We start from the raw sequence: 22,228 nt of genomic DNA, 5'->3' as shown, positions 1-22,228 counted from the left end.
TGTACTTTCAAAAATATATTATCAAGGTGTAGAAAACAGCTATGATTGATACTTATGATACTTGGAAGCTTGTATCCAGCCCGGTCACATACAGCACTACATATGTTAAAGGCATCATTACATAAGAGAATAAAGATACCAATAATACATTTAATGTGAATTACCTGAATTCTGAGCCATAAATCCCACTACAGAGCCTTTGAGGAAATGATTAGAGATTTCATGATACGTACGCAGTTCATATTGGTCATTACAGTTCTAGCCAACTTTGTATATCACATACGCTCTATGCAGAGAGCAGAAGGCGTGTGTGTGTGTGTGTGTGTGTGTGTGTGTGTGTGTGTACAATCATTGAAGTGGAGACAGAAGAGCTGGAAACTGCAGCAGCTTGACCTTGTGGAGTTTCTAAGGAGTCATCCATTCAAGCATGAGTGTGTTTGGGAGTCTAGAAGAGAAAAGGGAGTGTGGCATTCTAATATACCCAAGATCTTTGAGGAACAGAAGCCCTAGTTCCAGAGATGGAAACATCTTAATGCAGGCCTGACCCTCCCTGCAGCTCTGCTGGGCCTATTCCTTCCTATAAGAGCAATAGTGCTATTGGCCAAGTCTCATCACAGTTATAAAGTAACAGCCTAACATGGGACACTGAGGATGTTAATGTTGAAAATGACAAGAAATGCTGATCGAATATCCTAAACCTCAGCAGGGAATGAAATTTGGCTGGTCACCTGCTTTACTCCCATCATCCTTGTCTCCAAAATCTTGTGGAGTCCTGACCCCACAGAGCTTCCATAGAGTCTCAGAGAGCTCAGGACAATACTGTGTTTCCTTTCAACACCTACCAAGAGAAATCTGGTAGATCTTTGTTTCATCAGCTTGCAGAAATGGAGGGGATAATCTAGATTTTGGATTTCAAAAATTACTGGGATAATAGTCAGATTTAGCTTGGTACAAGGGAAATTTAAATATTTCAAGACAGAAGTGGAAGAATCAGGGAATATGATGTACTGGAACTCACCTGAGTGATACACTATATACTGCAAAATGCAGTTCCCCTAGTCATGACAATAATGTACCAGGAACATACTACATTTCATTGAAACACCAGCAGCACAACAATGGCTACTGAGGATAAACATTGACAGAGTTAATTCAGACCGGGTGAAGGTTCTGAAACTGAGTTAGAGACAATACATTCATGGCATTTAGAAGTGCTACATCTCTCAATTATGAGAAATAGTAGTAAATAATTGTAACTGCACAACAGAAATACAGACTACATCTAGAATGTTTTGCTGCCAGTGCATGACCTCTTTTGGTCACCTCACTAAATCGAAATCATTTTGTAGTTTATGCCAAGAAGTGTGTGTGTGTGTGTGTGTGTATCTAATCTATCTATCCATCTAAAAGTAAAACCTTACAGTAGAACCTGGACTAAACATAGCTTAAAACAAGGGCTTAATTTAATTAGGTGAGGACACTTCTAGCCCACATCAACATGAAGCAACATACATGTCAGAATTTACTAGCTACATCAGCTTTCCCAGACTAATATGTTCAATAATGAACAAAAGAAGGAAAATACTGTTTGTATGTATTGTTATACAGCCATCTAATTCACTGTTTCTTTTTAAGCAATGCCAATACAGTGGTCCTTTGAAATGTGGCTTTCTGATAATGCAGAATATAAATATTGATCACCACTTTCATTTCAGCTAGACAGAACATACTTCAGTTTATATGAGGATAAAATACTCATGAAAGCTACTGTTAGTTATATCACTATTAAATCTCTCTGTTGTTTTTTCTCAATTTCAAAGGGCTAGATTGTGCACCTTTGAATGGGAACACCTACCCTGTAGCTCCCCCTTTTGGCCAAGTATGGGTTTACTGAGGCCTTCCTCAGTTTCTCCTTAATTTAGGCACCCTTAAAAGAGTTCATACAGGCCAGATATTCAAACAGTCTCCTTCTGGGATCTCATTTATTATACCCAGCATGAAGTCTTTCAAAAGTAAACTCAAACCTTCAAAGTCTTCATCCCAGTTTCAGCTAGGACCAGCTCCTCCCTAAGGGTCTGTCCTCTCTAACAATTCATTTATTTTCCCCCAGTCCCAACCTAAGCACCAGCCTTCCTCCCCGAGGGCCTGTATTTCTACTCTCCCAGTACATATTGCCTGGAGCTTGACCTTCCCAGCTGATGTTCCCCCTTCCCTGCCCGCAATAGACTTCTTACTCCCTGCAGTGTCTGTAGGCACCTCCCAATCTGCAGCTATCATCCAGGTGAGGGTGATACAATACTTTGAATTACTGGAATTTAGATACCTACTGCTGGATTGATAAAAAAGGTAACACGTAGATAGTTTGCAATTTGGGTATTTTATCACACCAGTAATACCAAGAACAAGCATGAAGGAAAAATAGGAAAATTAAATAAAAGCTTGAAGAGCAGTTCAATGGCTAAAGCAAAGTATTAATGTAAAAATAAGTCTGTTAAAAGAGAATCATTATAAAAAGACTTGGTTGGTTTTAATGTTATTTTAAATTACTGTAGTTTGTAAAGTGTCAAATTAAAAACATTGGATAAAATCCTGGCCTCATTTATGTCAATGGGAATTTTGCCCTTGTCTTCAGTAGGGACAGGATCCCATCCATTATGTACAGTTAAGTTACAGTTCAATTTAATCTCTCTGTCTAATAACAAACAGTGGCACAGAGCAAGTTTTGGCATCTTCTTTGATGAAGGTCAAATTTGAACCTGTGATTAATTACCTTTTCTGCTCAGAAAAGGATTTCCAGCAGAAACACACAGAAGCATGTCTCTCTCTATTTCATCCCATGACTGGAGTGGCTCACCATCCGGTGTATACAGAGCTTTGGCAGGCTGTTGCATATTTAGCTTGGTGGTGCAGTTATCCAACAGCTGAAATGGAGAAAACGGTGTTGATATTGAGCACTGCATACAGATGCATAGACTTATGCTATAAAATAAACACAGAAATACAGTTCACCAGACATGGTGGAAGAACACCAAACAGATGATGAAAGGGATGTTACAGCACCTCTTGCTGTAGAATCTTCTCTGGATCCCAAACCTAAAATCCTTATTCAGGCAAACCTTTCATTAATGTTAATGAGAATTTTGCCTGAGAAAGGGGTCAGGATTTGGTTCAAACAAAGAAAGGCAGCAGAGACAGAAATAACACTGTAAAGAGGATATGAACAGAAAGCAATAGGGACATTCTATTAGAACTATCACTTTATATTGGGACATTTTAAAAATAAGCACCAAAAAATAAAGACCAAAATTAATGAACCTTCAAATTACATATGTGTATGTGAATGTTTAATATAATTCTATTGGCTCTCTCTGTTTAGCTCTTTCTGGATTTATGGAATGCTTTAGCTCAGTGTTTGAGCAATTTCAAGAATTTTATCTGTGGTTTGGTCTTAAGAGCAATGTATAGTTTCAGAATAAGACAAGGAAAAAGGCCTTAAAATGTGTGTGTGTGTCTCAATATACATACACACATTTAAATACATACACAAGTTTATATAAATGACTATGTGTATACAAATGAATACTTGTTTTATTATATTATTTCTAACTCTTCTAGGTAAGTATTACACACTTCAACCTTTAAATAAATAAGTCAAGATAATAAACTGATTGTTCCAAACAAACAGAAGCTGAAAACATACAAAAATCTAATCATTCGTGGCTGCTCTGCTCTCAAATCTGAAAGAGAATTAATTGGAGCCTACTGCAAGAGCTGCTCTGGCTCCCAGAGACACTCCATGGGGGAAGAGGGTGAAAGTCACTGCAATACTGAGGGAGAAGCTATGAGAGCAGCCTTTGCATGGGAAGGAGATTGTCCCCGAGTCACTTTGATGCCAGAGCAGGAGGCAAAAACTACTTTAATGCCAGGCTTGGAGCTACTACTTTATGCAACAATACACAATGTGTGGATGTGAGCATCTGTAATAATTCAAGGGACCAGGTGGCTGCAGTTGGAGGTCTTGGGGAGGACAGCAGTTATTGGAGAGGCGAAGGAAGCCATAATAGAAGCTGGGAAATTGTGGGCAGGATAGGCATGCGTGATTTTGATAACCTGGGTCTCACATACATGTATTATATACAATACTAACTCAGCAAATATTGGAGGAGATAAATTTCATCTTGACGTTCTCATGACTACACAACCCACTTCATCTTTGCTCCTGTGCTTTTGTCATGTTTCTGAAGCCCTCATACTATAAAGAGAAAGGCTAGGAATCTCCTTTGAGGATCCTTGAAATAAGCAAATAAAACAGAGTGGGACAGATGGGGATGCAAAAACCAGTGGTTGTCAAAAAATGAAGAAAAAAAAAGGCTACTTTGTTAACAATTCACTTGATTTACCCCCTCTGGCATACAGGGGTGGGGCCAAAAGGCATTCCATTGCACCACTTGACTTGATTACCCTATTGCAATCCCACGGAAGGTCTGCTGAGAGAGGGCAGCTTTATCTTACAGTTGGGGCTCCATGAGAGCTCTGCCAGCACTGGGTGCATGAGGTGATGCAAATAATCAGTGCATTCCCCAGCCAGCATGATCACATTTCCATTCTGGCCTTTTGAGGGCTGTACTGGCTAGATATGACCTCTCAGGCAGAGTGAGAGTTCCAGATGCTTTGTGCTGGCATGCACTTTCCCCTTATCATGGCCCTGTCTTCTTGGATCACATGGCTGAATTTGACTCATGTTCTAAAATCATATAATCATTAAAATGTAGGATAATCCTATTCAAAGGTTTACTTTAACAAATGATATTTCCTACAATAATGAAAACGAATAGAAATACATTTGTATATTTGTTTACGAGAAAATACTCTGTGTCTAAGAATCAGCATATACTCCCGAGTTTTAAAATTCTGCCATTGTAAGCATGAACAGAAAGCTGAGGACCTTTTACCCTGGTAATCTGATGATATACCATATCAATTGCAACTGCATTGGGTCACAGTATATCACACATTCTTTTGCCTGAATTGTTTCTATTATATTATTAAGGGTATCTGCAGAAATTCCGTTTAAGAGATTTTTTTGGTAGTTATATCATGTTGGTTTTGGTTTATTGAGGGGCATCACCTTACACACTGTAGAGAAGAATCAAATGAATCCAAGGAAAATCTGCCATAATGGGAAAAGTGTGTTTTCTCTTTTTTTCTGCATTAAATATATATTAAACTTGCTAAATCATTATAAACTCTGACTCCTAAAGCCAGATTTTCTGCTGATGTAATTCCAACACATTATTCAACCCTAAAAGTCCATGTTTTCCTTAACAGGTTTTGAATCCTTCTTTAAGCCATCTTGTAGCAATAGGCTGCACTTTTGAAAAAACTGATTCCTTCTATTGTACTTCACCTCTGAAATTGTTTTTCCCCAGGCATAAACTCCTTGCTCGGGTTTATAACCATTCCGGTAAGCCCACACCCTTTTTGCAGATGGTTGATCATACAGACATCTGTGTTTGGATGACAGCACTTTAGATGAAAATGGAGAACTTCTTTTGAACTGTGATGCTTGAACCTCTGAGAAGTGTGTCTATAATGAAAAGATTTCAGAGAATGTGAAGTTAACATAGGTGCCCAATCCCTTTATAGTACTTTATGTATAGCAAAATAGAAAATGTAGGAGAAGAACAGAATAATCCATTTTTAAGTACAATAATATCGTAAATAGTGAGGGCTATATGAATATCTCAATCAATCCCACTGAATAATGATTGATACTTAACTCAGTGGAAATCTGTGAGCAGATTGTGACTAATATCTGGCCCTACAATTGCCTAACTGGAATTGAGATACTCTATGTTGTAGGATGTATATTTTATGATCAGGACTTCACATGACTGATATTGAGAGACAACAACTATTGGATTATATAGTATCCCTATACTCAGCCATAACGCTTAGTGATATAAACTTGGGCTTCTCTCTCGCTTAAATGTACAAGACAGTGAATCTGTAATACATGGTGTAAATACTCATATTATGAATAATAATTTATCCAACCTGGTTTTGAAAAATGACTTGTTATGATGAACTGTGCTTTATCTCTTAATTACATCGTAAACATGTCAACACGCTCTGATGCCATAGTATTGTTTCTTTTCACAAATTTGTACAAAGCTCATGAAAGCCCAAGACAGTTTTGATGAAAATATTTCCCAAAGAAAAAAGTGGAAGTTTTCCAAGTTCTTGCACATACATCCTATCTTAATTTTTTTCCTCTGTTTTGGTATATACTATAATATTGACTGATTAACCATATGGATGGAAACTACTTTTTTGATTCTGGAGGTCTCTAATGAAATTAGTACTTAATTCTTTGCTCTTGTCACATATTGAGATATAGCCTTAGGAATTATTAGCATTGAAACTATCAAACCCATTTTACTATGCTGGATATAATTGCTCATACACATATCAATAGGGCCTTTTTCATCTTCCTTATTAAGACAATTCTTGGGCTCCACTGAGTCTCATAGACACATAGACATTAGGCCAGAAGGGACCATTGTGATCATCTAGTCTGACCTCCTGCACAGAACCTTACTTGTCCCCTTCTGTAACAGACCCATATCTGCTAGGTGAGTTACTGAAGTCCTCAAGTTACAGAGAATCCACCATTTACTCTAGTTTAAACCAGCAAGTGATCCATGGCCCATGCTACAGAGAAAGGCAAAAACCCTCCAGGATCTGTGCCAATTTGACCTGGGAGAAAATTCCATCCCAACCCCAAATATGGCAGTCTGTTGAACCCTGAACATGTTGGAAAGACCCACCAGCCAGACACCTGGGAAAGAATTCTCTGTAGTAACTCATAGTCCTCCCCATCTAGTGCCCCATCTTTGGCCATTGGGGATTTTTTGCTACTAGGAGTCACTGCTCCCCTTGGAAAGCTGTTCCAGAACATCACTCCTCTGATGATTACAAACCTTTGTCCGATTTCAAGCCTAAACTTGTTGATGGCCAATTTATATCCATTTGGTCTTGTGTCCACATTGGCACTTAATTTGAATAACTCCTCTCCATCCCTGGTATTTATCCCTCTGATGTATTTATAGAGAGCAATCATATCTCCCCTCAGCCCTCACTTGATTAGACTAAACAAGCCTAGCTCCTTGAGTCTCCTCTCACAAAGTAGGTTTTCCATTCCCCTGATCATCCTAGTACCCTTTTCTGCACCTGTTCCAGTTTGAATTTATCTTTCTTAAACATGGGAAACCAGAACTGCACACAGTATTCCAGATGAGATATCACCACTGCCTTGTATCATGCCAATAACACATCCCTAACTCTACTGGAAATACCTTACCTGATGCATCCTAGGATTGCATTAGCCTTTTTCACAGCCACATCACATTGGTGGCTCATAGTCATCCTGTGATCAACCAATACACTCAGGACTTTCTCCTCTGTTGCTTCCAACTGATAGGTCCCCAGCTTATAGCAAAAATTCTTGTTGTTAGTCCCTAAGTGCATGATCTTGCACTATTAAATTTCATCCCATTTCTATTCCTCCAGTTTTGAAGGTACTCCAGATCCTCTGGTATGCTATTCTGGCCCTCCTTCATATTGCAATACCTTCCAACTTTGTGTCATCCACAAATTTTATAAGCAGATTCCCACTTTGTGTGCTAAGGTCATGAATGTTAAATAAGACTGCTCCCAAGACCGATCCCTCAGGAGCACCAGTAGTAACCTTCCTCCGCCTGAAAATTCACCTTTCAGTCTGACTCATTGTAGTCTCCCTTTTAATCAGTTCCTTATCCACCTTTCAAATTTCATATTAATCCCCATCTTCTCAATTTATCTAATAATTTCCATGTGGAACTATATCAAATGTCTTGCTGAAATCCATGTAGATTAGATCTACTAAATCTAAAAAATCAGTTATCTTCTCAAAGAAGGAGGCCAGGTTGGTCTGGTACAATCTATCTTTTGTATAACCATGTTGTATTTTATCCCAAATACTGTTTGAAAACCTTGTGTGTGTATTTGGCAGCCTGTGAATGCGTTTTCAGATAATGAAATATATAGGATGTACTGAGTCACATAATCAATGTATCATAGGACTAGTGTAAAATCTAACCTTTTGATAAAATTCCTCAACAACATGAATGTTGTTTTTAATTTTGAAATATTGATACAGATTGTATTTTATACCTCGGTATGTTGTATATTTTCCATGAGTTTCATCTCTTCTTGGGTTTCTTCAGTCCAGCCTCCTTCTACTACTATAGGCTGAACTGTGCTTTTTGTGGGCACGAAGGTGGATGGCTTAAAGGCTGTTATTCGTCGCCCTGAGGCAGAGAAATTTCAAAATAACTCTTGTAAAACCATGTTTTCTTACTTTGATGAGTTTATTTTATTTTTTTCTTACAACTGGTCACAGAACTTTTTAAGCTATTAGTCCTAAAATACTAAGTATAATTTGTGAAAACAAACAGTACATATAGCAAGCAAGGCCAGGCAACTATCAATACAGACATATCTATGCAGACCAAGTAAAAGCCTAATGTGAACACCACAGTCCAGATAAATATTAGATAAAATTTATAACTTGGAGCATCAATTTCATTTTCTTTCAGTCTGTAACCTATGTTTTGTTCTCCCTCAATAAGAGATTATTAAGGGGGATATGATAGAGGTCTATAAAATCATGACTGGTGTGGAGAAAGTGAAGAAGGAAGTATTATTTAGCCCTTCACATAACACAAAAACCATGGATCACCCAAAGAAATTAACAGGCAGCAGGTTTAAAACAAACACAAGGAAGTACTCCTTCAGCCAATGCACAGTCAACCTGTGGAACTTGTTGCCAGGGGATGCGAAGGCCAAAATATAACTGGATTCAAAAAAGAATTAAGTAAGTTCACGAGGATAGGTCCATCAATGACTATTAGCCAAAATGGTCAGGGATGCAATTGCATGCTCTGAGCATCCCTAAACTTCTGACTGTCAAAAGCTGTGTCTGGACAATACGGGGTGGGTCACTCAATAATTGCCCTGTTCTGTTCATTACCTCTGAAGCATCTGGCACTGGCTTCTGCTGGAAAACAGGATACTGGGCTAGATGGACAATTGGTCTGACTCTATATAGTTATTCTTATGTTCTTATGACAACCATGGGCCTTTTTGGTTTCCTACAGGAAGCTGAAGTAAAGCACAGTAGCTTTTGACCTACATGGCCAGAGTCTTTGTTTGGCTCTAAAACCCTTCACACTGTTTTGCTGAGATGGGGTCCACAGGAGGCTTAGAACTGGTATATCCAGTTACTGCTATACCATCCTCCCTTCAGCCTTCAGTGTAAAAGGTGCCTAGGGTTAACAACAACCAGCTAATGTGTTTTTAAACATTATTGTCCTTCTCCACACTGAGGGTATGTCTACACTAAACCTTTTAACCTTGAGTTAATTGATTGCCAGGTAACTCGAGGCAGTTAACACATTTATAAAGTTTACTGTGAACATTATCCAAATATCTATTTCCAGCACAAACCCTTAACCCTACCAGTTAAAACATGTTAGTGAATGCATTTTCTAACACAATGAATTTTATCAGCACAGAAAAGGCTTTCAACGTCCAAATACCCAATGAAGCTTCACATTTGCGATCAAATCTGAGTGAGTAAACCCAGCACCTGCATGGAGCCCCAGTGAAACCAATGGGGCTTCATGTGGGCACGGGGATGGATCCTATTGCAGGACCAGGGTCAGGGTATTGGGCGCCCAAAGGTTAGTCTGCACACACAAGTTTGGAAGTTGTACAGACAATTTAGTCAGTCACTTTGGAAACCAAAGTTATCATAAATATCTCAACAGTTCCAAATTACATGCATACTGATACCAACCTTGCAGCTGTCTCATTTTGTGTTTCATAGCATCTAGATCAGCCAAAATTTTGTCCTTCTCTAACCAGTTTTGTTTCTCTTGCCTTGCTGCCTTTTGCAAAGCTGTAATAAAAGAAATATATAGTATTTCTACTGGTTATTTTTCTTTATAGTGGTTTGCATTAATAGTTTTTTTTGGCTGACTGGTTAGTATAATTGGATCTCTTTTAGCAAATAGTTTTTAAAGAACTTGAGAGTATTAGTGAGTTAAACAGATCCAGTTACAGACAAGTAATTAAAATGTACGTGTCCTCAAAAAAACAAACACCTCTCTGAAAGTATATAAAGCTTAAGGAATGTTTCTGCAGAGCAAGACACAAAGACTTATATTGATTTAACATGTACAGTACTGTACTACATTTACTTTTCCAGTATAGCATGCTTACGTGTAGCAGTAGAAGATTGGTTTAACATTTTTTTAAACATGCTCCTGCTGATAGAAGAGCTTTATTCTTACAAATGACAATGTTCAGACAATTAGTCCTTGTTGTGAAACAAATACCTAGCACTATGCTTGAATCATTGCTCAACAGTCCATATACATCTTACTATCTACTTTGCATTTTATTGACATAGTGGGTATAATTTGGAGGTTGATTTTAAGCTTCTGGATAATACATATAATATATACTAGCCATACCTTTCCCTTTAGGTGTCCAATTGCACAAAGACTTATGTATGTGATTAACTTTACTCAAGTGAGGAGTGCAAATGAAATATATAAGTGTGATGTAATTATAGCAGCATAACTTTTTCCCAGATAAGATGTTTAATTTTTATTCCTCACTAAAATAAAGTGTCTTAGAATTTGCTCTAGATTCTCATTCTCTTTTGAAGGGCTTGCCCACATGGAGACTTAGTGCATGACAAACAAGGATGTAACTCTACAGCACCGTGGCTTGCCACACACTAACTAGCTCTGTGGACCATGCTACTGCACTCTTAAGTTCCATAGTGGTTTTGACCTACAGCTGTTGTTTGAAATAGCAATAGGTCAAAGCACATTATGGAACTTTTATAGTGCAGTTGTAGGGTCTACAAGGTGACTTAGAGCACTGCAGGCTAGTGCACTGTAGATTTACATCCTGGCTTGCTGTGCACTAATGCTCAGTGTGGGTAAGCCCTAAGTTAGAAGGGGGAAAGAAACCCAGCATACTCATACCATCCAAAGGTAGAAAAGGTTCTCCGCAGGAAACCCAGACCTCTATAGGATTTCTGAGGATGATGGTGAGCAAAGAATCATCTATCATGTTCAAACTGTCTGGAGTCATCAAGGATAATTCTGACTTTATCTTCACTTTCTCCATGTACTTATCTTTGTATTTAGAAAGAAACAATGACAAAGTTTATCTTTATAACACTTTAGGATAAAGAGTTTTTTCTCATCTTATCACAGTAGAACCTCATAGATATGAACACCAGAGTTACAAACTGACTGGTCAACCACATACCTCATTTTGAACTGTAAGTATGCAGTCAGGCAGTAGAGACAAAAAAACCGAACAAAAAAAGAGACAAACAAACAAAACAAATATTGTACAGCACAGTATTGTATTAAATGTAAACTACTAAGAAAAAGGGAAAGTTTAAATAAAGATTTGAAAAGGTGAGAAAACTTTCTGTACTTATTTTATGTAAATTAAGATGGTTAAATGAAGCATTTTTCTTCTCCATGGTAAATTTTCAAAGCTGTTTATGTCAAATATTCAGCTGTAAACTTCTGAAAGAACAACCATAACACTTCGTTCAGAGTTACGAACAATCTCCATTTCCGAGGTGTTTGTAACTCTGAGGTTCTACTGTAGTTTAATTTAGACTGTACAACACATTTATTTTACCCTTATGTTCATATACTGGATATGAAGAATATTAAGATAAACGTATTAAGATAAACTGTTCATTACTTATAACGACTAATGAAAGCTTAAATAGCTAACATTTGCAGCACACAGGAATGTGGCACAGTGGTAATAATAGCAGCGTGACACATAATAGAAAGAACAGCAGGATGGGGGAAAGTGGTGATTATAAAGGGCATTATATATATAGGAAAGGAGCAAAAGTGATCTGAAAATCTGAAGCACTGCTATTTGAGGACAAAGCAAGCGTGCAAGGTCTCACAAGGATAGGTTAAGTACAAGCAGATAAGGACCTTCGGGATTTCTCCCATTGCTTTAGAAAACTCTTAGGAATTGTTCACCACTAGTTTAAATATACTCTACTTGAATATTATGGCAGACCCATTGTGATGTTGTAATTAAGGTTGTGTTCTGTTTTGCACTTGCAGTGGGAGTTCAGCCTGTTCGTTTGATATGAAAAACATAGTATCTTTGCTCCAAATGTCAGCATATAATCTGAGAAAAGATAGAATTTTTTGGAGAAGCTTCCAGAAAATTAGATACTTAGTTTCAAAGTTCAAATCAATTGAAAATTGGCCCCCAAAGGTTCACATGCTCAGTCTCATGATTAATTGGGCCCCTTTATCTTAAAAACTACAAACTGTACAAAAGGCCAAACGGCGTATACAGTGCAGTGAGAGTCTCGTGGGCCCTCTGGGGTTATGTAATTATTTGATTCATTATCTATTTATTATTTGTATTACCACAGCACCTAGGAGTCCTAATCATGGACCAGCATGCCTTTGTGCTAGCACTGTACAAACACAAGACAAAAAAAGATGCTCCCTGCCCCAAAGAGCTTACAAATATATGTATTAGACGAGAGACAGCAGATGGATTAAAAACAATTGTTTGCGGTGTTGTCATTGCGTTGATCCCAGTATATGAGTGAGACAAGGTGGGTGAGGTAATAACTTTTATTGGACCAACTTCTGTTGGTGAAAGAGACAAGCTTTTCAGCTCAACAGAGCATGTCTCTTTCCCCAACAAAAGTTGGTCCAATAAAAGTTATTACCTTATTGGCCTTGCAAAAAAACATAGCATTCTTTGTCAAAACTGATTCCTTCTGTGCTGTGATTGCCATATAGAGGAAAATGTTCTGTCGGTGACTCTCATTCTCTGATGTGGTATATGGAAAGAAAACTTTCTGAACAGATTACAAGAGGGACACAAAACTGTGTTTTGATATATGCCCTCACCAATGTTTCCTGCTTATAAAACTGGTGGCATCAGGAATGGATTTTGCAAGACCATGGGCTTAGTGCTGCATCAGAGAAAAGATCTTTGACAAAGTAGTAGTTAGTTTACCAAAGACCAGGAAACCCATGAAATTGTTCAGATGGAGTTAAGGAACAAAGCTATACAGTTTCATGACAGTGAGGATCTTTGACAAAGTAGCTGCTGGTTTTTCAAAGACCAACATCTCTATAAAACTGTTCAGCTAGTTCAGGAATAGAGCTCAGGAGCAGAGCTTCTAAACTAGCTCAACCATGTTCTTTGACATAGCAGCAGCCCAACTCATTGAACATCTTATCTAAAAAAACCTGGAAATTTAATACACAAAAAAGCAGACACACAATGCAATGTTAAGGTTCTTCTATACATATCTACCACAAAACTTAAAACAAGGAAAATAAAAGTTAAGATTACCCGTAGTACATGCCCTATTTTCTCGCACCTCACTAGTAATACAACCACTACACACATCAGATAATGTAACACAACCTTAACTCTGCCCCAGTACTGATGCCAGCATTCCAACACACCTTCCCCAGACCCAAGTGAAATTCTACAGAACTGTGCAAAAATAATGGTGTAATTGGGGTATGCATGGAGAAGTCCAGTCTGTTTGTAGTGGAGGTGACAGGGTGCAATTTGGGGAAGGTGGTGCTGGATGGCTGACATCCCTACTGGGGCACAGTTACGGTTGTGGTATATTTTCTGTGGTGTATGAAAATTGTGCCACTGTTGAGGTATCAGAGTAACAGCCGTGTTAGTCTGTATTCGCAAAAAGAAAAGGAGTACTTGTGGCACCTTAGAGACTAACCAATTTATTTGAGCATAAGCTTTCGTGAGCTACAGCTCACTTCATCAGATGAGGTATGTAGTCTTGGTTTGGGAATATAGCAAGTATACTACTGGTAGCCTTAACTTTTCATTTCCTTGCTTTTTAGGTTCTGTGTTAGGTATATTGGGCAAAATCTTGGCCCCAATGACTTCAGTGAACAACAATTTCACCCATAATGTACAGAGCAACCTTAACTGACATACAACACTGAGATTTTGTGTAATAACAGCAAGCTAGAAACAATCCATTTTTATGCTTAGACTGATACCTTTTTGGTCTTTTGAATTCACAGGAGAATAAAATTGCACATTAATCTCTTAATTACATTTTTGCTTTTCATAATGTGATATTTTTGTAATGTTAGGTATACATGGTTTTAAAAACCTCCTTTTTTAACAGCAAGGAAGTTAAAAACATGGATTTATTTGTTGACGACCTTCCTGTGATAGCAGTGGTTATTTATAGTATGAAATGGCAGCTTTTAAATGTTCAAATGGCACTTTGGTGCCATAACTCAGGGTATGGCGTGGCTAATTACCGTATATACTCGATCATAAGATGGTTCATTTATAAGCCGACCCCCCCAAAATGGATAAGTAAAAATGGAAAATTTTTATGACCCATTCATAAGCTGACCCTATAATTCAGGGGTCGGCAAACTTTGGCTCCTGGACCATCAGGATAAGCCGCTGGCCCGCGGGGTGAGGTGGTTAGTTTACCTCAAGCAGGCATGGAAGCAGGCTCAGAAGTAAACCTAAGTAAACAAAGTGTCCCGGCGTGCCAGCTGCTTACCCTGATGGGCTGGGACAGCAACTGGTGGGGAAATTTGGGGAGGGAAGAAGCTGGGGGTCAGGGGAGTAACCCTTGTGACCACCACCCACATGAACCCACCCCTAGCCCGGGACCCCCCATACTTTCCCCATCCCATCCCTTCCCACCTTATCTGGGGAGGGCCAAGGGAGGATGTCTCTGGCCTGGCTGGAGCTACTCCAGAAGGCTGGGCAGCACGGCCACAGCCTGCTCCGGCGGGCCAGACCAGGTGGTGTTGCTGCAGCATGTTCCAGTGGGCTGGGCCAGGTGGCCTGGCTGCAGCATGCTCTGCCGGGCCGGGTGCTGGGCCACTAGCCTGCTCTGGTGGGCGGGGCCGAGCGGCACGGCTGCAGCCTACCAGCCCTGGAGCTGCAGCTGCTTTGGAGGCTGGGTGGGGGGAGGGCAGGGGCCAGAAGCGGAGAGAGTCTAACCCCGCCTCTTCCCTTCTGGCTCTGCTGGGTGTGCTGCCTCTCCTTGCTCCCTCTGTTGGGGGGACGAGCTGTGTCCCACCTCCCCCTCTCTATACCCGTTCATAAGCCGACCCCCTTCTCTGATGCTTCCCTTTTTTACTAAAAAAATTAGGCTTATGAATGAGTATATATTGTAAGTTAAAATGTGAAAGCATCTGAATGTACAATACTGTCACGGTATTTCATAATCCCACTGCCCTATGTTAATTGAAAAAGGTAAGAATTTGACTTTAATCCCACAAAAGCTGACAACAATGATTCTTCAAAAAACCTTTTGATACTAGGTTCTGCAACATAATGTTTTTTATTTTAGACATGTAGTTGGAGCTTATTGCTCTGTCAAGTGTAGTAGGTGCAAAAAATGAAGAAAAAAAAATGAAAAGATTTAAAACTACATACATTTCAAAATATCAGCAAATGATGGTGCTAATTAAACTGGAGAAATGCAGGCTGGGCAGAACTACCATTAAGTGGATACATAATTGGTTAAATAACTGCAAACAAGGAGTAACTATTAATGGAATGATGTCAGATTGGAAGAAGTATTCAAGTGGGGTTCCACAGGGATCATCTTTGGTCCATTGTTATTTAACAACTTTATTAATAACCTGGATGTAGGAATAAAGAGCATACTGATCAGATGTGCAGATGACATAAAACTAAAGGGGGTTGCAAACACTTTTGGGGATAGAGCTAAAATTCAGAGAGATCTTGATAAATTGGAGAATTGGGCTATAGATAACAAAATGAAGTTCAGCAAAGACAAATGTAAGGTGATACACTTACGGGGAAAAAAACAAATGCACAAATACACAATGGGCGAATAACTGGCTTGGCAGCAGCACTGCTGAGAAGGATCTGGGAGTTGTGGTGGATCATAACCTCAACATGAGTCAACAATGTGATGCTGTTGCCAAAATAGCAAATGTAATTTTAGGTTGCATTAACAGAGGCATAATGTGCAAGTCATGGGAGGTGATAGTACCATGCTGCTCAGCCCTGGTTAGGCCTCAACTGGAGTACTGTGTCCAGTTTTGGTCACTGGTGTATGGAAAGGATGTAGCAAAACTGAAAAGGATCCAGAGGTGAGTAACAAAGATGATCAGACGGATGGAATGCAAGCAATATGAGCAAAGGCTGAAGGAACTAGGTATGTTTAGTTTGGAAAAGAGGAGATTAAGGGGGAACATGATAGCGGTCTTCAAATACTTGTAAGGCTGACATTAAAAGATGGAGGAAAGTTGTTCTCCCTTGCCACAGAGGGCAGGACAAAAGGCAATGGGTTCAAACTACAACATAGCAGGTTTAGATTAAATCTCAGGAAAAACTTCCTAACTGTAAGAACTGTAGGACAATGGAACAGATGGCTTAGGGAGGTAATGGAAGCTCTTTCACTGGAGATTTTCAAAAGGAAGCTGGATAGCCATGTGTCTTGTATGGTTTAGACACAACAAATCCTGCATCTTAGTAGGGGGTTAGACTAGATGACCTTGACAGTCCCGTCTAACCCTATGGTTCTGATTCTACGACTACTGCTTCTGTGACTTCCCTGTGGCAGAGACCAAGTGCTAAATATACAATGATCCAAATTAATGGCTCAACACAATTAAACAAACTAAAATAATGCTCAAAGGCAAGGCAAAAAACCCCCCAAAAACAAAAAGAAATGTATGATGAAGCCTGAAGCTCAAACTCCAGATGTGGTGGACTACTGTGGAGAATGAATCTCCAAAACTCATCAGAAAAAGCTCTGCTAGCAGCTGTGGAGTGAGAATCCTAGGAAATGAGAGCATGAGCTTATCTTTTTGCTGCTGCAACAATGCACAGGTGGCAGAGTGTCTCTCACGACCAGGTCCCATACCATTAAGGCCAACACAAGCAATTGCATCTGGAAGCCTACAGGACACCACAATATACTCTTATTGTATGATATAACAAAAGCCCTTTTATGTATTTACAGCCTCGTTATTCACAGGTAGTGGTAGTTTTCCAACACCAATAAAAAGAATGAATATGTTGTGAAAATACAATACTGCTTGTTTATCCCACAGGAAGAACATAACTTCTTAACATAAATATTTTTGAAAATTGTACCCACAGTCACTTTTGTTTAGTGCAGCACTGAACTGTTTTAACTCATTTTTATATTTATTTTCAACAGCAGATCACTGTAACTAGAAGTATTTTTGATTACTGTATAATTTAAAAACAAGAGTAGACATTTTCCTATTTTAAAATCTTTTTTCATGTTTTCTATGTAGTGATTTGCATTTGGTGTTGCTTTCCCTTGTCTAGTTTTCCCTCTTTTATGTATTTATTTTTGGTGTTTTATGTATTTATTTTTATGATTTCCTATTCTAACACAGTATCTTTGTGAATGGGGCTCATCCTATTTCTTTCCCATCTATTAATTCTGCAAGCAGCATGCTAGCATATATGAGGCCTCTCATTAAAAGCAGCTGACTTCGTATTGGGCATGCTGCCATTTCTTATCAAGTTTCTAAATTCCATCAGTTGAGTTTTACTGACAAGAAAAAGGAAAAAAATGGCAGCTCAGAGGAATGCCTAGTAAAGAATGGCTGATGGTCCACCAGCCCCTTTTCCCGTTACTCACACATGATGCCAGCTGTCATAAATATAAAGGGAAGGGTAAACCCCTTTGAAATCCCTCCTGGCCAGGGGAAAGCTCCTCTCACCTGTAAAGGGTTAAGAAGCTAAAGGTAACCTCGCTGGCACCTGACCAAAATGACCAATGAGGAGACAAGATACTTTCAAAAGCTGGGAGGAGGGAGAGAAACAAAGGGTTTGTGTGTCTGTCTGTAGTCGTCTTGGCCGGGGACAGAACAGGAATGGAGTCTTAGAACTTTTAGTAAGTAATCTAGCTAGGTATGTGTTAGATTATGATTTCTTTAAATGGCTGAGAAAAGAATTGTGCTGAATAGAATAACTATTTCTGTCTGTGTATCTTTTTTGTAACTTAAGGTTTTGCCTAGAGGGGTTCTCTATGTTTTTGAATCTAATTACCCTGTAAGATATATACCATCCTGATTTTACAGGGGGGATTTCTTTATTTCTATTTACTTCTATTTTTTATTAAAAGTCTTCTTGTAAAACACTGAATGCTTTTTCATTGTTCTCAGATCCAAGGGTTTGGGTCTGTGGTCACCTATGCAAATTGGTGAGGCTTTTTATCCAACATTTCCCAGGAAAGGGGGAGTGCAAGTGTTGGGAGGATTGTTCATTGTTCTTAAGATCCAAGGGTCTGGGTCTGTAGTCACCTAGGCAAATTGGTGAGGCTTTTTACCAAACCTTGTCCAGGAAGTGGGGTGCAAGGTTTTGGGAAGTATTTTGGGGGGGAAGGACGCGTCCAAACAGCTCTTCCCCAGTAACCAGTATTAGTTTGGTGGTGGTAGCGGCCATTCCAAGGATAACGGGGGTAATATTTGTTACCTTGGGGAAGTTTTGACCTAAGCTGGTAAAGATAAGCTTAGGAGGTTTTTCATGCAGGTCCCCACATCTGTACCCTAGAGTTCAGAGTGGGGGAGGAACCTTGACACCAGCTAAGTGATATCTATCATATAATCAACTCTTTATTATCGGCTTTCATTGAACTTTATCTTTTTTTAAGAGAGAAGGGAGGGTGGTATTGATTGTCTGAGGGAAGAGTGTAAAGGCAGAAGTTATAGTCACAACATCTGGGCAAGGTGAGGGCTTGCATGGGGATGGAGAGGGTAAGGAAGATTATTGGTCAAGAATGCGAAATTAGGAAAGGATAAAAGCAGTAAAGTAGGCCTGGAACTACATAAATATAATGCAGAAGTTACATATAGAGCTAAATGATTAACTTGTAGGGGGAGATTTTTAAAGGTACAAAGGGAAGTTAGGTGCTCAACTTTCATGGAACTTCAATAGGAGTTGGGTGTCTACCTCCCTTTTGTGCCGTTGAAAAATCTCCTCCTGAAATCTCAAGTTGTTGCCCTCCCCCCACCTCTTTCTGTTTGTACCTTGATTATTTAGGCCCATGTAGAGCTCATTGCAGACACAGGGCCAGTTCTTTGGAGCAGGGATCTACCGTTTTACGTAACTGTGAAGGGCCTACTAAGCTTTTTGGGGTGGAATTTTCAGAAGTGCTTGAACTTACGAGCACAACTCTTATAGGATTCATGATTCTTAGACATTTAGGCCCTTTTGGAATTCCTACCCTTGGAATAATATACACCTGATAATAAATAGTAATGGTAATTAGGGCCATCAATTAACTGCCGTTAACTCAAGCAAAACAAATTAACTAGATTAAAACAATTAGTCACAATTAATCGCAGTTTTAATTGCACTGTTAAACAATAGTAGAATACCATTATATTAGAATATAGAATATTATAAATATTTTTGGATTTTTTTCTACATTTTCAAATATTTTTATTTCAATTACAACACAGTATACAAAGTGTACAGTGCTCACTTTATTTTTGATTACAAATATTTGCATTGTAAAAAGATAAACAAAAGAAACAGTATTTTTCAATTCATCTCATACAAGTACTGTAATGAAATCTCTACATCATGAAAGTGCAATATAATGAAAGTGCAACTTACAAATGTAGAATTTTTTTTACATAACTGCACTCAGAAACAAAACGTAAAACTTTAGAGCCTACAAGTCCACTCAGTCCTACTTCTTGTTCAACCAGTCACTAAGATAAACAAGCTTGTTTACATTTACAGAAGATAATGCTGCCCAATTCTTATATACAATGTCACCTGAAAGTGAGAACAGGCTTTCACATTGCACTGTTGTAGCTGGCGTTGCATGGTATTTATGTACCAGATATGCTAAACATTCGTATGTCCCTTCATGCTTCAGTCATTCCAGAAGACGTGCTTCCATGCAGATGATGTTTGTTAAAAAATAATCTGTTATTTAAATTTGTGACTGAACTCCTTGGAGAGAATTGTATGTCTCCTACTCCACGGTTTTACCTGCATTCTGCCATATATTTTGTGTTATGGCAGTCTTGGATGACGAACAGCATATGTTGTTCGATTTAAAACACTTTCACTGCAGTTTTGACAAAATGCAAAGAAGGTATCACTGTGAGATTTCCAAAGACAGCTATAGCACTTGACCCAAGATTTAAGAATTTAAAGTGCCCTCCAAAATCTGAGAGGGCTAAGGTGTGGAACATGCTGTCAGAAGTCTTAAAAGAGCAAAAAGAAAAAGGAGTACTTGTGGCACCTTAGAGACTAACAAATTTATTTGAGCATAAGCTTTCGTGAGCTACAGCTCACTTCATCAGATGCATTCAGTGCAACAGATGCAGAAACGACAGAACCCAAACTAGCAAAAAAGAAAAATCGAAGCTGTTGATGGCATCTGGCTCAGATGATGAAATGAATGTGCATCAGTCCGCACTGCTTTGGATTGTTATCAAACAGAACCCATCATCAGCATGTTAAATGTCTACACAATTGACCAATCAGAATTTCTCGACATCTGAAGATTCATTCATGCCGATGATCTTTGCATCACCACCCAACTGGAAAGATTTGATGACATTCAGCACACTCTAACTGGGTCTCTGAGTGTGCCTGGAGAATACTATTGCACATGGTTTCTGAATGCCAACTCTAGCAAGACACAAGTGCACAACTTCCACCTGGCCAAGCACCTGGCCAACCACCATCAGGCCAAGCAAAAACTCCAGGAGATGGTACTATTCTTGAATATTTTGAACATCTGGTGTACCTTGGGGTCACATTAAACTGAACATTAACATTCAAAGAGCACATCAAGAAACTGAAAAAAAAGTGAACTCCAGGAACTGTGTATCCCAGAAACTGGCCAATACAAAATGGGGAGCTGACTCAAAGGCACTCTGTTACTCAATTGTGAAGTACTGTGCTCCATTATGGTCATCCAAACTATGCACACAAAATAGATACTGAACTTAATCAGTCCTGTAGGATCATCACAGGGACTTTGAAACCAATTCCCACTGTATCACTATACTACCTCATGACAAAATGTTGGGAAATGCTGATGTTCCTGAAGAACCTGATTCCTTCAGAACAACACCCAGAGGCGCTGACCTCGAATGAAAATACTTCCGTATTCCAAATTGAGAGAGAGTTGGGGTGGCAAAAACTGGTGACAATATGGCCAAGTGAAAACTGGAAAAATGAACCCAAATGTGAAACACTAGACAAACACTTGAACACTGGCTAATGCAGTACACCATGTCAACATCCTGTACCCCTCAGGAACTATTTGAGATAAGTGACAACACCAGGTCTTGACTGAAGTTTTGGAGTGACAAGCTATGACAGTGGACACAAAAAACCAAATCTGAGTCTCTAAGGAATACATGGTACCATGAGAGGAGGGAGTTTAACATAATCTGAGTAAAGTATGTAACATAATACTGTTGTAAAAAGCGTGAACATCATTCTGGGATGTATTAGCAGGAGTGCTGTAAGCAAGTCACAAGAAGGAATTCTTCCACTTTACTCAGCACTGATAAGGCCTCATCTAGCATATTCTGCCCAGTTCTGGGCACTGCACTTCAGGAAAGATGTGTACAAATTGGACAAAGTCCAGAGGAGAGCAACAAAAATGATTAGAAGTCTAGAAAATATGACCTATGAGGAAAGACTAAAAAATTGGGCTTGTTTAGTCTGGAAAAGAGAAGACTGAGCGGGACATGATAACAGTCTTCATGTGAATAAAGGTTGTTATAAAGAGGAGGGTGATAAATTGTTCACCTTAGCCATTGAGGACAGGACAAGAAGAAATGGACTTAAACTGCAGCATGGTAGATTTAGGTTAGACTTTAGGAAAAATTTCCTAATGGTAAGAATAGCTAAGCACCGGAACAAATTACTTAGGGGGGTTGTGAAATTTCCATCATTGGAGGTTTTTAAGAACAATATAGACAAACACCTGTCAGGAATGGTCTAGATAATACTTAGTCCTGGTTCAGTGCAGGGAACAGGACTAGATGACCTATCAAGGTCCCTTCCAGTCCTACATTTTTATGATTCC

General features: G+C 39.0%; 1 protein-coding gene across 1 annotated transcript in view; it reads right to left on the bottom strand.

Annotated features, from left to right (window-relative positions):
- The window catches only part of DCDC1 (doublecortin domain containing 1), a 418,510-nt gene that overhangs the window by 10,033 nt on the left and 386,249 nt on the right, over positions 1 to 22,228 (bottom strand). Inside the window, exons 34-38 of the mRNA XM_084631193.1 lie at positions 11,103 to 11,255; positions 9,902 to 10,003; positions 8,215 to 8,351; positions 5,408 to 5,587; positions 2,771 to 2,921 (exon numbers count right to left, since the gene is read on the bottom strand). Coding sequence (XP_084487319.1) covers positions 2,771 to 2,921; positions 5,408 to 5,587; positions 8,215 to 8,351; positions 9,902 to 10,003; positions 11,103 to 11,255 — 723 coding nt within the window. The remainder of the gene's footprint in view (positions 1 to 2,770; positions 2,922 to 5,407; positions 5,588 to 8,214; positions 8,352 to 9,901; positions 10,004 to 11,102; positions 11,256 to 22,228) is intronic.

Source organism: Lepidochelys olivacea (genome assembly GCF_965140295.1).
Source record: "Lepidochelys olivacea isolate rLepOli2 genome assembly, chromosome: 6".
Lineage (NCBI taxonomy): Eukaryota > Metazoa > Chordata > Testudines > Cheloniidae > Lepidochelys > Lepidochelys olivacea.
The sequence above is the reverse complement of the archived record's forward strand: the minus strand, read 5'-3'. Positions and strand labels throughout refer to the sequence as shown.